Raw genomic sequence first — 15,662 nt, 5'->3', positions numbered from 1 at the left:
CACAGATTCTAGGCACTATTGGACCAGTCATTATGAGTCCTCACACCACTATTGGGAAAAAGCCATGAATCCTTGCAGCTACCTTACATGGGAGGAAACGGAGGCATGCAGCAGAATAGCAAGTTTCTTTACAACACAAGGGACTCAGCTGCTCCTCTTTCCTTTCTCACCATTCCTCTGCAGCATGCTGTTTTCCAAAAACCCGCAAGCCCAATTCACAGCCTTTGCTCTGACCTCTAGGTCACATGGACCTCAACTGGGAGGCCAAAAAGGTGGAAGTCAGCAGCCTGCCATGCAATAGCTTCTCCTTTTTGGATACAAAATATGCTGGGTTTCAGGAGCTGTGCACCTGGCAAAAATGACTTCCTTCCAAGAGGTCCCACCCACAGCCATCAGTATATTGGGATGCACCTCTGCCATCACTCTCCAGGATAAGCAGTTAGAGGAGAAAAGGTTTCCTGGGTCACTTCTCCCCCCTTCGTGCAGTCCCTCAGCACCCTCCACTAACACTTGTCCTTGCCTATTTGCAAGTAGTACAATTTAACACTGAAAAGGTTTCATGTTTGCGAGAGATGTGTTTAAAAGACACAAGTATTTACAGGATCCAAGTTCTCTGTCTACCTATGATGAAACTCAGTCCACTTGGCTAAGCATGTGTTCATGTTTGCACATGCATACACACGCACACGCGCGCGCACACAATCTACATTTGGCCCGCTGTTAGCAGTACATGCATTACACAGAGCCCTTCAGTATAACCAACCATAAAAATAAGAGTGATCACAGCTCTTGAAGGCAGCAATAACTGTCTCTTTCCCTTCACCAGTCTCCCTTTTCCTCTTAGATTCAAATGATCATTCATAGCAATGTTTTAAGTGGGAGGAAAGATCTAGAAGGAGCTTAACTGAAAACATGGAAACCAACTGTAACTGTGTGCTGCTAGGAGAAAGCCCTGGGTTGAAAAAAAAACAGTGCACAGAAAGCAGAACACTGGCTGACAAATTGGTTAACCCCTTGGTATGTATTTTAAGTACAAATAATGCCCCAATTAAAATCTAACAGCAAGGAGGAGTCCTCTTATTGCAAAGAGCAAAGAATAATTCAAGCCACAAAAAACAGAGAAAACTGTACATACCAGGGCCTTGGGAGTGATTTTCTAAAGCAGGTGAAATAATAGGGGTTAAATATATTTCCTGGGTGAGAAAAAGCAAGGAGAATGATTCTTTTCATATTTTGGCAGCAAGGCATATTCCTTGTAATGTAATTAATTTTTAGAGGAAAAGAGCAGTTTAAAAAAAAATTTGCAAGAAGGATTGCTAAGGCTAGGAATCACTGGGCGTGTCTATACTTTCATTAATAGTTTAGTACCTGTAATATAACAGTTACTAACTTCATGCACCGTAATCAGCACTACTGCACATTAATGCAGATGAATGCTTTTTGCGTGACCATGCGCATTGGACTCAATCTACTGTGCATTAGCACATTTTGCCATCCATGGTAATGTGCAGTAAAATTAGTCCAATGCACAGGAAGCATCTTGTGTAGATGCACTCCCTGAGAATTTGCAACCAAGCAGAAGAGGAAGCAGAATAAGCTCTTAAATTCTGAAGTCTTGGGAAAATATAGTTATTAGGGTGGGAAATCTCCCTTTTCTCAACAAACCCTAACGTATAGAGTAGGGTTAGAGTGACGCTGTAGCTGTGATGTTCCAGGAAGTATGTGAGAATCAAGGATTTTTTGGAAGTAATATATTTTATTGAACCTATTGCATAGTTGGGCAAAGGTTTAGATAAGCTTTCCAATGCAAAAGCATTCTTCTTCAGGTCTCAGGTCTTGCATTGGAAAACTTGTCTACCTTTATGCCAGCTAGGCTGCTGGTCCTATAAAAGCCCTCCCTGCAACCCCAATCCTTGCCCAATGTATATAGAACATACATAGAAGCTGAGGAAGAAGGCCAAAACTTATGCCTCTCTGAATGAATTAGCCTGTAAGGTAGAGGCATGGTTAGGTATGTTCATGAGCATTAGATTACATATTTTATAGATTATATATTTTATATATTCTATAGATTAACCAAAGTAGTTTTGTTTTACACACACATACACCCCCAAAACTATATTGAGAGACATAGTTAGCAGTTAGTCTAAAGTCAAACAGAAGGCAGGATAAAAGGCACTTTATAGATTAACCCAAGTAAATGTATAGTTATAGCATCTGATGAGGTGACCTTCAGGCCATGAAAGCTCGTGTTACATCCAGGTTGATGGTAGCTTTCCTAAGAGGTTGGATTATGGAGTGTACAGGATGGTTTGGATAGAGATGATCCTGGCTCAGGCAGGGGCTGGGCTAGATAACCTCTGGAAATCCCTGCCAGCCTGACTCCTCTATGATCGATCGATCAATCTATCTATCTATCTAATGTAGATAAAATGTATACTGGGCTGTTGGCTGTAGCCATGTTGGTCTAAGGACATAGGCAGGCAAGTTCTTTGGGCAGATGTGATATATTTCATTAGACCAACTGAGTAGCTAGAAAAAAGTTCTTAGCAAGCTTTTGGGTGCAGTGAGATCTCCAAGGAATGAAAGGGGCTGAAAGTGTGACAGGATGTCAGTGAGGATGTAAATAGGTGGAAATTAGGAAAATAGCGGGTAGAGAAGGGAAGGGATGGGGAATATGGGGGCGGGGGGAGCCAAAGGTAAGTAAGGGAGACCACTGTAGTAGTTTTCCAAGGTAGAAGAGAGGCAGTCTGTGAAAAAGTAAGTAGCTGGGAATTAGGAAGACAAGGGGCGGAAGAGGAGGGGAGCAAGGGGGAGAAATGCAAATGTGTAAAAGGTCAGGTCTGGCAGGTCCCTGGTGAATCAGATGTCAGGCAGGTTGTAATGTATCATATATCCAATGTCTATATTGAGTCCATGATTTTTTTGTATCCAGTAGATTTATGAAATGAAGTTTGTAGGCTTGCCATTGTGCCCAAAAGCTTGCTAGGAACTTTTGTTTCCAACTACTCTGTTGGTCTAATAAAAGAGATCACATCTACCCAATGAACCTGTCCTATACATGAAGAAATGCAAAAATCTAGAACTCTTGGTTCAGAAATGATACCGTTTATTAGACCAACCAGGAAATTGCAAAATATAATAATAATTAAACAAATCTCTTTTTCTGCAAGCTTTCAGGCTGAACGGCCCTTTATCAGGCTTTGGGAAAATTAAAGATGGTAAAACGTCCCCATAGGTAGGAAATAAACTTCATTTTTTCACAGAGGGAGCTGGAGATGAAAAAGCTGTCCCTCCGGGTCCATGAGGATCTCTGAGCCGTTCAGAGTTGCTCTTTGTTGGGTAGATCAGTAGGATCCCTTCCCTGGAGGTGTTTGATGGCAAAGAGGGAGGTTTAAAAATATTTCTTGTTCTGTAATGAGTTTAAAATCCAAAATTGGCTAAAATTCAGCATCTCCCATGTTTCACAGATGTCTTTAGTAGCTGTGTTGTCTGAGACAAAAAGAAATGCAAAAATATTTGGATTTTCAGGTCTTTGATCCTGAAAGCTTGCAGAAAAGGAGAATTTTCTTGCAGTTTCCCAGTTTGTCTAATAAAAGGTAGCATTTCTGAACCAAGAGTTCTAGTTTTGGGTAGGAAAAAATCTAGAACTCTTGGTTCAGAAATGCTACCTTTTATTAGACCAACTAGGAAATTGTAAAAAAAAAAAATCTATTTAAAATTTTCCCACTGCCTCATGAACTGCCTTTGAGCCTGAAAGCTTGGAAGAAATCTAGAACTCTTGGTTCAGAAATGATACCTCGTATTAGACCAAGAAATTGCCACACGCAAAAAAAATCTCTTTAAAACTTCTTGGCTGCCTGATGAGGGGCCTTTGAGCCTGAGAGTTTGCAGAAAAAGAGATTTTTTTTTTTTCGGTGATTTCCTGGTCGGTCTAATAAAAGGTAGCACTTCTGAACCAAGAGTTCTAGCGTGTTGCATTTCTTTTTATCTCAGACCAAACCAACTACCAAACACAGCCCTCGCCTACACATGGCACGCCGCCGCGGTTTCTATAAGACGCGCGGCAGCCCACAGGACGCAGAGCGACGAGGCGCCGCCCGCCCCGCTAGCGGGACCGCGAGCCGCGCTCGGTCTGGATCTACTCTGGCACCGGGAAAACGGGGGCGCCGGAACGAGCGATTACCAGCAGCCCCAGGAACAAAAATTGTGCTTCCGAAATCTCTTGATGTCGATTCCGCACGGGGCAGGACAGACCGAGGCCAGCCCACCCCACGTGTCACTCACGACAGAAGCCCTTTTTAACCGAGCACTTCCGCGGCCCACCCTCCACAGACGAAGCGAGTGCTGTGCGGGTGAGGGCGAGCCGCCAACCCTCCTGTAGCAACGCGCGCCCGGCCCCTCTACGAGCGCTCCAGGGGTTGGTCCCCCCGTTGGCTTGTCCTTTTCCCGCAAATCTCCGAAAACGTGCACGCCGCTGCCCACAGTGTTCGATGCAAATCTGCGCGCGGCATGCTGGGATCGCAGCGTGGGCGGGGCCGGGGCCTGGAAGCGCTCCAGCACACGTGCGCGGCGAGGGGCAGTGAAGGGAGGAAATCGCTCGGGTTTGAACCAGGGCCGCTTGATCTGCAGGGAAAGACTTTGCCCCGGCGGAGCAAGGGGGGGACCACGCCCATCAGGCGCTGTCAAACCGCGGCGTATGCGCAGTTCCTCCCCGTTGGCAGGGCGGGGCCTGGTCGGCGCCGGGAAGTGCTTCCGGGGGGGCAGCGCTCGCGACCCCGGAAGGACTCTCTGTGGCGAGGCAGAGCCGGCAGCGGCAGGTCGGGACGAGGCGGTCACTCGTGGGTCATGGGGCGGTAGGCGGGAGCGGTGAGTGCGGGGCCGGGGCGGGGGAAGGGCGGCGGCACCGCAGCGTCCTGCCCCCACCGCGAGGTGAGCGACCCCCTCCCCTCTCCCACTACCCGGCGGCCCCGGCCCTGCCGCCCCCTTCCCTTGGGGCTCGGCCCTGGGGCCGCTTTGCAGCCTGTCGCGGCTGGACTGGTTTCCTGTAGACTCACCTGCTGTAATTATCCCATGTGTCTCGCGGGACGGATGGATTTTCCCACGAGCGTCAGTGACATCTTGACGCTCTCCACCAGAAAAGCCTGGTCATCGTTCGGAGACTGGCATTTTGGATGACAGTTTAACAAGGTTTAAAACCAAACCTCTTGTCCCTCTCCAGACTTTGCTCAGAGGAAGTGTTTCCCAACCTTGTGATGTTGTTCAAATGTGTCTGTCTGCTTTGAGGTTAAAATATGGTATCTTTTTTGAGAGTTGTTTTTAATTGTTTTCTTCATTTTAAATAAAAAAAAAATATGTATATAAATATATCTCGATGAAGCATCAAGCTACAGCACCGTTTTTTGCTGTTATGTTTTCAGCACTTGTATTGAAGTCAAAGTAGAGTAGCGAATGTATTATATAATGTGTTCTCCTGACCTCATGCTTATTAGACTGATTACAAATGAATTTTTAATTCTGGAGTTGGGAGGACTAGCTGATCTTGTTTTTTGTTTTCCCCCTCCCCCAAGTACGATTGGGTGGAATTAGCCTATGTCCATGTTCAGTTCTTTTAACCAGGTAAGGATTCATATAGATGGCCGTGGATATTGTATCCGGTGCTTCCTTATACAAGGTTTGCTGAAATATATGCACATTTTATACATTAAGTTTTGACTCAGTGCCCTTAAAAGTGATATACTAAGCAGAAACCTTTAACATACTTTGTACATTATTGTCTTCTGCTGTGATGTGAAAAATAAGGTAAAAAAGTTTTGTTTTTTTCCTGCTTAATTCTTAGCTGAAGATTTTGGTTTTTGCCTTCTCCAGTTACCACAGTCTTGCAGAATTGATGTTGCAAAGCTGAAAGTAAGTGGGGGGGGGGGAGAAGAATTTTCAGCCACAGTTTAGACATTTTTGAATGTATATTGAAGTCCAATGCTGCATTACTGCTTAGTAGAAAGGAGGTGCCTTCAGATCATGTACCCTGTCCCTTCAGTTAACTTATAAGTTCTTGCAGTGTAGCTCTCAAAATAAACGGCATGTCCAAAGTGGTCCTCTAGAAAAACAAGGAAAGGCTAAACTTGACGTGTGGTATTTCTTAGGTGAAAATCAGAGAAGAGAATCTCCTTGCCTTTTCTTTATCCATTGTAAAGAAGCAAAAATTTAAAGGCTATTAAAAGAAACAAAACCAAGCAAACAAACTAAAAAACCTTTTCAGCTTTCTAAAGATGTCTTCATTCAATGTACTCCCCATCTCCTAGAAATGGGAAGTGCAAGCCATTTGGTGAATGGATCAACAAGCTATTTTATTTCACTGTACAGTAGGCTCTTAACTTTATCTCCTAGTGTAACACTAACAGCAGGACATAGCAAGTTACTGTAGAGATTGCTCAGGTGCCAGTAGCATTAGTTCAGGCTGCGGCAAGAATGCTACTATTTCACAAAATGGTGCTAATCTGTACCCAAGTGCTCTCTTCTATCCCAATACCAAGAAGTCCTGTGCTTAAAATCTGGCAAACGAATGAAGTTTAACATAAAATTCTGCTTTCCTTTCAGGACCCTGGGAAATTTCTTGTTTGGCAGTATATGCTAGGTTCAACAGTTGCTATTTAAATAAATCTTTATATTAATTATCCAGGAACAATAATATCAGATCCAGTTTAATAAGCACAGAATATACCCATTTGTATATTTTCTGCCAAAGCCTTTTTATGTTATGGTACATGATATATATAAAACTTTTGCTTTAGGACTGGGAACTCTGAAAGAGGAGGGAGAGCAGGTTAATACTGTCTTTATTTACAGGAAGATTTTGGAAAATGGCCTCTCCATTCACTGGGCCAACAGCAGTTGCTGATGTAATTAAAGATCTAGACACTCAGATAGCTGTAAGTAAATTGCTTGGGCTTGCCATGACTTGGCATGCAGGAGTTGATGTGAGGACCTGCAGATCTGTATTAGGCTTACTTTCTGACAAACTTGGTCATGTGCAGAGGATGAAATCAGAGAAATTTCTCTGTACTAAGACCCACTTTAGGGTGTAAGATTTTTTAAAGCGTTTCAGAAAACATAATTTTACTTTCTCTGCATTATGTCAGAATTTCTCCTCCACAGATGTGTCAATTAAGGCAAGCTGGTGGCTGAACCTGTATTAGAACCCTGGTTCTTGCCTTTCTGCTGGTCCTTGCCTTAAGCTCTGGATAGGCGTCTCATTTCAGAAATGACAGATAAGAGTTCCTAGAGTGCTGTGTGAGTTTGGAGAACACCCCAAGGCATGACTCTGGGGATTCTCTCCATCATTTTTAAAGCCTGCTAAAATGAAGCTAGAAATTGTTGTTGTCAGAGCTATGTGAAATGACTTGCACTTACGTTGACTTACAAAGACAACATGGTTTGTAATGTTTGCAGCAACGCATGACTCAGTGTTGGAATGAAGCACTAAAATATCCATTTTCTAAGCAGTTTTGTGTGAATTTTTTATGTTTTTCTGTGTGGGTTAATACAAACTAACGAGAATTTGCTTGTACAGATAAAAAAAACTGACTTTGTAAGTTAGGTGTAAAATATGATTTCTGTTAATATGAGCTTTCTGTTTTTCCTCTAAGTTATTATTTTTCAGCTTTTATTAGGTGTTGGTTTGAAAAGAGACTTTTTCCAAACAATATTCTTTTGCAGAAGATCTAAAAGAAAAATTCAGTGTAACAAGTTGTTTGGGGGTTTCCAGTGATGGAACAAAACTACTTATCAGATGCATCATCTTTTATACAGAAAATATTGTATTAATCAGTTCCATAGACTGATACAGGAAACATCTGTGTGAATGGATATACACTTAGAATTTCAGAGTTAATACAGCTACTTCTAAAGTCTCAAAATCCTCCTCTTAAATCACTTTACAGTATAATACCTATACTTTCAAATAGTGTGAATATACTTTTAATTAATATTCTAAACAACTACTCAAAATATCAGCTCTTACTGAGGACTGATAGAGACTGAGATGATGGGTAGAGATAGTAGAATAGTGAATGACTTGTAAGAGGCTTCAGATGCTCTTACTCTACATCAGACTCCATAGTAAATATTTTTAGTGTGTTAAAAAGAATTACTGCAGCATTTCCTTAATGTTGTTGGTGAGAACCGAAGAACGCAAGTTTGGATAGAGCCTCCCTGTGTCCAGAAAAAAGCCAAACTGACTCTGTAGTGATGTGTGCTATGTTAGGAAGAGTAGGTAGCTCAAAAGATTTAAAACCTATTTATTTATTCATCTAGTTGGCTGGTTCAAATCCAATCCAAAATTATTTTATGTCTAATGGGCTATAACGTAAATTAGTCCAAAAACCTTATGGCTAAACTGGCAGGACCAGGCTTATTAAGTAAGTTTATGAGAGTATTCGTTTCTGGCATATTGTTAGTAATCCACTAAACTTCATGTTTTGGAGCTAAATCAAAGGAACTTGGGACAATGGTGTCCTGTCAGCTTCAGAGATCTGACTTGAAGGTTGCTAGGTTCATAGGTTAAATTGAATTCTATGCTATCAGGCCAGATATATCATGTTGTCACTGCAAACTGTTGCACTACTGTACATAGCAGTTTGGGCAGAAGGGTGATGTAGGCTTCAGGTGGTCCAAAGTGCTACATGCCAGAGCCATGCTTTCGTCCTGGGTGCCTAGTCTTGCTAGTGCTGTTGCATGAGGAACTTTACCTTAGTCTGCTCTGCTCAATTACAGAGCTGCCTTAGATGTAAAGACAGAGATTTCTGTTAACAGTATTGTGATAGCATCTCAGAACTCCATTGTTAACCAGGTCCACAGTGCTGGGCACTGTACAGACCCTGCCCAGAAAAGCTTATGATCTTGCTACACTACTTTGTTTTGTTAAATCATCCCAGTTGTATATCTTAAGAGAGATTCTTTGATCTGTTCCTCTAAACTTGGGGTTCCCTAAATGTTACCTTTTCATGCAGCTGAGTAGTAGGTGGGGTCTTTTTGGAATAGTTCCCAGGGCATGCTCCATGAGCCCTTTTTGATGTGGTCTGCCACCCAGGACTTTGGAAATGGCCCTTCAGAGGCAAAATTTTGGGAACCCCTGATCTAAAATGTTAACAGTAAAAGTCTGGAGACCTTAAGACTGTCTGTCTGGAAAAAAAAAAAAAAAAAGGTGCAGACATAAGAATGAGTAACAATCTGTATCTAGGATCTGTAGGACACAGCCATGGAGTGAATTAGTTGTGGGACAGGAAAAGAGAAAGTGAAGATTTGGGGATATGCTTAGGCTGGGCGGTCCATCTTCAGGCATGTTACTGGTTCTTCTCTTGGTATGCTTTGCATCCACCATGCTTTCTATTAAAGTTTCGCATTTCAAAATACAAAGAAGTCTCTTTCTCTTCCCACTGACTTCCCACCCTCTCAAAATGTTTTTAGAGGCACCTAGGGATAAGCTACTGGCCCTGCCTTTGGTTTATGGTTTTAGTACAGACTTTTGAAGGGATTGGTTAGAGAGGGATATCCCTTCTCTGAATTCATATTTAACCTGCCATTAAGCTTGTGGTTTGTTTGTTCCTTTAGCTGATCGGTTTGGGTCCTCACAACCCCAAAAAGAAACAGGATCTTGATAAGCTGTATGATTTAAAAGCTAAAGCCCAGCAGATTATGAACCAGTTTGGCCCATCTACCTTGATCAACTTATCCAACTTCTCCTCGATAAAGCCAGAACCTGCTAGCACTCCACCACAGAGCTCCATGGCAAACAGCACTACTGTGGCCAAGATGCCTGGGACCCCTAGTGGAGGGGGACGCCTGAGTCCAGAAAGCAACCAGGTAATTTAATTTGAGGTTTGGGGAGGGGAAGAGGGTCATCTGTACAGGCTTTTCTATAGCTTAATCTCTCTCTCTCTTCTTAAACAACTGGCAAATATTTTGTATGAAATCAGTTACTGTTACAGTTCATTTGATCTGTACAGATCCATTTCTTACCTCCAAAGTACTTACCATCTGAACTGGTCTTTGTAAAGGAGCTGGATATGTGGCAAAAATCAAAATATGCCTTTATAGGAAAAACAAAACATTTAAATACAAAGTTTTCCCATTGCTGCAAGCTGTTGTTTGACAAGTGCAGGGTCTTGTGCTAGATCCTACTTATCTGGGTTGTCAGATCAATAGGTGTCAAACCAATTTAAACAGACCTTTTGTATTTTGCAGTGACAGATGGCTGGCTTCAACATACTCTGTGTAATGGTAATCCTTGCCTGCTTTGGACAATGCAGATAGGAATACTGGTCAAGGAACTGACACTTTCCACATGTAGACAATATTTACTTTCAGTTTAGTATTTCAAATACTGCTGTTTTCAAAATGGTCTGTTATCAAAAATGTAACAGACTGCATTCTACCCCACTGTCACTTCATCCCTTTCAAATGTATGCCTATTCCACCTCTCCCAGTTCCACGCCTGTTGTAGCCATGCTGGGTACCGAATGGAATGAATTATAAAGAGGGAGAAGTTGAGATTGAGCTTGAAAAAAGGCCTTTCACCTCTGAAAGGGGATGGCTTAATAGTCTAATCATCATGAATTCTTTGTCTTTGGAATCACAGGTTCCAATCCCAGTAGCTTCAACTTAGGCAATCAGTGTTCTAAAGTAAAGAATTTTACTTTCTCCATAATTTGTATGGGGATTTTCCTTGAATTGAATGAAGCCCCTGTGCATTTTTTTGGACAGTAGGTCCCTTGGGACTTCACAGAAGAACTAACTGTACCAGCTTTATCTTTGTAAAATGTTTTTGGAGCAGAGATAGCATCTTTCCCATGTGTCCTTTAGCACCAAGTAAACTGCCTGTAGTCTGTAAATAATAAAATCCTCAGTACTGATTGTGCACTTGTGCTGTACTTAATGTAGCTCTTGGCCTCAGCAGTGACTGCAGTTCAGTGGTAGCAAAGTAATCTCCTTTGGAGGAGATTTGTGTTATAGTCACTTTGGCAATGTCAGGTATCTTTTTGCTGAAATATAAAATTTGCAGTAACTCAAATGCTTGTGGTGCTTGCAATCCACCCTTGAAGAGTTCCTGTTGTACAGATGTTCTCTTCGGCACCCCCATTGCTTTAATGCACAGTATTTTAGGATGAGAGACATTAACAAATATCTTTTCACTTGAAAGGGCAGCCTTATTTATTCTGTTCTGTTGGGCACTGCTTTATGTGTGTAGCTGCCAAAGATGTTTTGCTCATTATTACGTAATATTTTTATCTGTGTAGTTCCTGGGGAGATCTGCAGTGCCAAATAATGTGTAAAACTAGGGTCTTTGAGCTGCTGTTTTGTGTCCATTGCAACCAGTTTGCTATTGTAGGGTGACAGAGTGTCCCCTCTTTTTCCTTCAGGTTTTAACCAAGAAGAAATTGCAGGATCTGGTTCGAGAGGTGGATCCAAATGAGCAGCTGGATGAGGATGTGGAGGAGGTAGGTCCTGGTTCATGTGTTAATAATAGGTGAGTTGCCTAGATAGTTAACCCAGAGCATTCATATACACCAGTAATCCCAGCCCAGTCCAGGGAATGTTGCTTCACATTACTGTGCTGTTGTGACTTGATCGGTATCAAATGTGGCACTGAGCTCGCATTTAATGCTATAGGTAAGACACAGTGGGCATGTCTACATGAGATGCTGCTGCTTAGTAGCAATGAGTAACACTACTGTGCAGTAGCTCATTGCTACTGTGCAGTAGTGTTGCGGGGCACTAACCATGTGATAACAATATTGCACTGTAGTAATGCACTACTGTGCAGTAGCTCATTGCTACTGCACAGTAGGGTTGGAAAAAAACTGTGTGGGGATGGTACTGCACAGCAATGCTGGTTACTGGTCATTTAGTACTTGCTTATGCAGGTACTAAATAACTGCAGTAACAACTGCACAGTCCGCCACTCATAGACGTGGCCAGTGGAATAATATTGATTTGAAGTAGTAACTTCTGGGGGTTTTGCTTGGTACTGGTCATTGTTTGATTGTAACGTTCAGCCAAAAATACCCAATATTAATGGGGTCGGGGCATCCTTCTTTCCACTCCATGACAGATGCTGTTGCAAATTGCTGATGACTTCATTGAGAGCGTGGTGACAGCTGCCTGCCAGCTTGCCCGACATCGTAAATCAAACACTCTGGAAGTGAAAGATGTCCAGTTGCATCTTGGTAAGAGACCAGTGCCTTGTAACAAAAGGAGACCATCCTCCATTCTGCCTCAATGGGCACATCTACACATGCGTATTAATACAGAGCAATAAACTCCGGCACACCACATGAGAGTTTATTGCTCATGAGCACCACCTCTTCACAAGTGCCTGGGACCACAACATGTTGAGCTGGGTCGGATCAGGCCAGGCTGGCAGGGAGCCCGGGGGATCAGCTTGTCAACCTGGGACTGCTCCAACTCCAGCTCAGCGTGCTGTGGAGGGGCTGGCTGGAGCATGAGTGCCCCAGTGCAGGGCTAATGTTGACATGTACACATGCAGTGCTGTGGAGTTGATTAGTTCCCTGTGGCCTAATAGGGCTGCATGTGTAGATGCCAAGACATGTACTGCGGAGCTAATTAGGCAGCTCTGCAGTTAATGTCTCATGTAGATTTGCCCCGCTTTTACCCAACGCGCAGCCGTAGCAAACCTCTTGAGAGTCAAGAGAGATGAGTTCAGTGTCCTTATGTTTCCCTAACACCAGAACTCCTGCTCATATGGGCTAATGTGTCATTTGCACCTGTCTGGCAACCTAGATTGTAAAGTCTGTAGTGAAGAGACTGTTTTTGTTTTTCAGTAGGTGTATGTAGTACCCACGACTGTAGGGCTCCAATACTGATGAAAATTCTGAAGTGCTAGTGCAGAAAGTTATCTTTCCATGCCTTTTATAGCAGGAATTTAGCTTTCCAATACAAACCTCTTTCTCATTACATGTTGATAACTGTGGCACCAGGTTTGTGCATCGATTCAATTTTTGTCATTTATCTTACAGTCCTGATATATGAGTGTGTCCCCCTGGTTGGTTAGTCGGTACAGCTTTCTTAAACACTGATCTGTATTTCCATTCCAGAACGTCAGTGGAACATGTGGATCCCGGGTTTTGGTTCTGAAGAAATACGGCCGTACAAAAAAGCCTGCACTACAGAAGCTCACAAACAGGTGAGGAGTCCTTTGCTAATATATTAGCTGCTAAATATCAGGGAGACAGTACAAGCAGAGTTTTCCTGAACTCCAGCCATTGCATGAAAGAAATGGATTATGTGCCTTAGCTTTTCTCTCTAGTTTTGTGGGGTGGATTTGACTTATGTTTTCTGAAACACAAGTCTGCTTTGGCTGAATGCCACATCTTTCTGTTGAAGGCAGTGCCCAGTAGGATTGTTTTGTAAGCCAGAACCTTTAGTAAAGTGGTAATATTTTTGAGTCAGACACTCTTCTGAATTGCTTAGATTATTCTGGTATAGCAGCAGAGACAGTGATCTGTTGTGACACTGGCATTGCACAGGAGGTAATGAGGAAATAGTGCTATCCTGTTTGGGTTCATTTAGATTTTGAACCAAAAATCTTTTTCCAAACAGTTCAACTAAATGGAAAGGCTGGTGAGGAATCCAGATAAGAATAGATTCTTCCCCAGGTGGTGGTAGGGAGCTCTATGTAGAATGGAAACCTGAGGATTCTGACCCCATCCTCACCCTGTACAAGAGCTTTTCTTTTGTTCATCTCTAGTCTGAGATACTACAAACCTAGGAAAAATGGAATCCTAATGATATATACGCAGCTTGTCTAGTCTTCTTAAAGACACTCTTCCCTGAAGTTTGCTCCAAGGCTTCAACCCTTAAGTCAAAGAGAATTACTATGGGCAGACCCTTGTTCATAACTGGCAACCACATATTCCACATTTCAGTATTTAGTTGTCTCAGACAAAAGACTGCATGTCTGCAGAGCTGGATCACTATATGATGGATCTTATAGGTAGTAGTTTTGTTGGGGTCTTACCTTGTCTCCAAGAATGACACTCAGCCCCCAGGCAGTTATGTGGTCAGGAAGAAAGCTCCTGCTTTCAAAATCCCTATAATAAAAAATATTCAGTTCAGGAGCTGGATATGACTGAGATAGGACCCTGCATGGTTCACTGAATGAAGTGGTTTTATTATAGCCAAATATTTCACATTTCAGAATTTTGTGTTTAAAATTCCATAGTGGCTGAAGATGTCCCTGTCTGTATAATTTCAAGAGTCTAGGGACACTTTGCATATAGTGGTCAAGAGTGGTCTTTGTTAGAGCTGGTTTTATATTTGCAGCTCAGCATTGCACTAAATATGAACTGGCACCCATGCAGCTGGTGTGAGCTAATGGCTGTAGCAGTGGAGGTATAGAACAGTGCTGCGAGTCATCCTGACTCACTGTAAGACAGCTGCAAAGATGTCCCAAGAGAAACAAATAGTTCTGTGAGGAAGGAGCAAGTACCTGGTTGCCACTAACAGTAACTGTAAATCTTGGGAATGTAAGTCTGGGGCACCTTCAATAGCATTTATGACTTTCCTGGAATTTCAGTTGTTAAGTACATCTCTGCTTTCTGCCTTGACTGAGCTATAATTTAAGTGAGTTGTTGCATTTTTTTTAAGTCACACCCATAAATGAAGTGCTCTACATCTGTGAAACTGCATCAGAAAATGATATTGTTTGCTCTACATGCTGCTTGGATAAATGCTGTGCTTGAAATGGGGTTGGGGATGGTAGAGAGGAGGATCTTAAAGTGGATTTTAACTTTGCAGTATACAAGTAAGATATTTAAGTCATACTAGTGGGTGAAATTAGGAAGAATTGTCAGACCCAAAAAGGAGCTCGGGGTAGGAGGTGTCCTAAGGAGAGAACCACAGACTTTGAAAAACATTTTTCTTTCTTTCTGGTTGTAGTTCAGGCCAGGGTTTAAATGGACTTAGGAGGTAAATGTACATAAGGAGAAGTCATGATGCAACCCTTCTTATGAGTATGGATCCACATTTCCCATTTCCTATGGAAAAAACGGGGGGGAAAAAAGTGGATTTTCCCTTTTGCCAGAGAAAAATGCGGATTTTTCATTTTAACAGAGAAACAAGTGGATTTTACTCTTTTTGCAAAGAGCTCTCTGGAGGCTGGCAGAGTTCCAGCCTGCAAGGGGCTGGGGGAGCGGGGCAGAGGGTGGTCAGGCAGGGGGTGCCATGTGCACGTGTATGCACATGGCCACCAGGCAGCCTGGAGAGCAGCTCCAGCAGGTAAGTGGGGATGGCAGGGGGAATTGAGGCTCATAGTGGGGGAGGGCATTGGGCAGGGCTGGAGTGCGGCTGGGGCTGCTGCCCAGCCAGGCAGTGCATGGGGCTTGGGGCCTGGGCCTGCAATGCACAGTGTGGGGTTGGGCCCCTCACTGCTCCGGGCAGACATGGGGTATGTCACTAGAGCAGTGCAGGCCTCTCAGTGGCCACAACAAGCTTCCCTGCCCACTCTGTGCTGCCGTGCCCACTGAATTGTGGAGGCCCCAGAGGAGGGCAGCAGGATGGGAGCCTAAGCTTGCAGTGGGCAACCTGCCCATGCACAGATCTGCGTGGGAGCCGCCCCCGAACTCCCTGGAAGTGTGTGCAGCAAC

At 43.2% G+C, this 15,662-nt stretch overlaps 1 protein-coding gene across 2 annotated transcripts in view; it reads left to right on the top strand.

Moving 5' to 3' along the window:
- Positions 1-4,767: 4,767 nt before the first annotated feature.
- The window catches only part of TAF12 (TATA-box binding protein associated factor 12), a 12,306-nt gene continuing 1,411 nt past the window's right edge, over positions 4,768-15,662 (top strand). The window contains exons 1-6 of one of the 2 annotated variants that reach the window (XM_019547695.1): positions 4,775-4,869; positions 5,840-5,907; positions 9,610-9,861; positions 11,418-11,495; positions 12,110-12,224; positions 13,113-13,201. In XM_019547695.1, coding sequence (XP_019403240.1) covers positions 9,694-9,861; positions 11,418-11,495; positions 12,110-12,224; positions 13,113-13,201 — 450 coding nt within the window. In that variant the 5' untranslated portion in view covers positions 4,775-4,869; positions 5,840-5,907; positions 9,610-9,693. Of the gene's footprint in view, positions 4,870-5,839; positions 5,908-9,609; positions 9,862-11,417; positions 11,496-12,109; positions 12,225-13,112; positions 13,202-15,662 lie in introns of both variants that reach the window. The other variant, XM_019547693.1, reaches the window with a different exon arrangement.

Source organism: Crocodylus porosus, unplaced genomic scaffold (genome assembly GCF_001723895.1).
Source record: "Crocodylus porosus isolate Cpor-Errol unplaced genomic scaffold, CroPor_comp1, whole genome shotgun sequence".
NCBI classification, from domain to species: domain Eukaryota; kingdom Metazoa; phylum Chordata; order Crocodylia; family Crocodylidae; genus Crocodylus; species Crocodylus porosus.
Note: the sequence above shows the minus strand (reverse complement) of the source record. Positions and strands in the feature narration are given on the sequence as shown.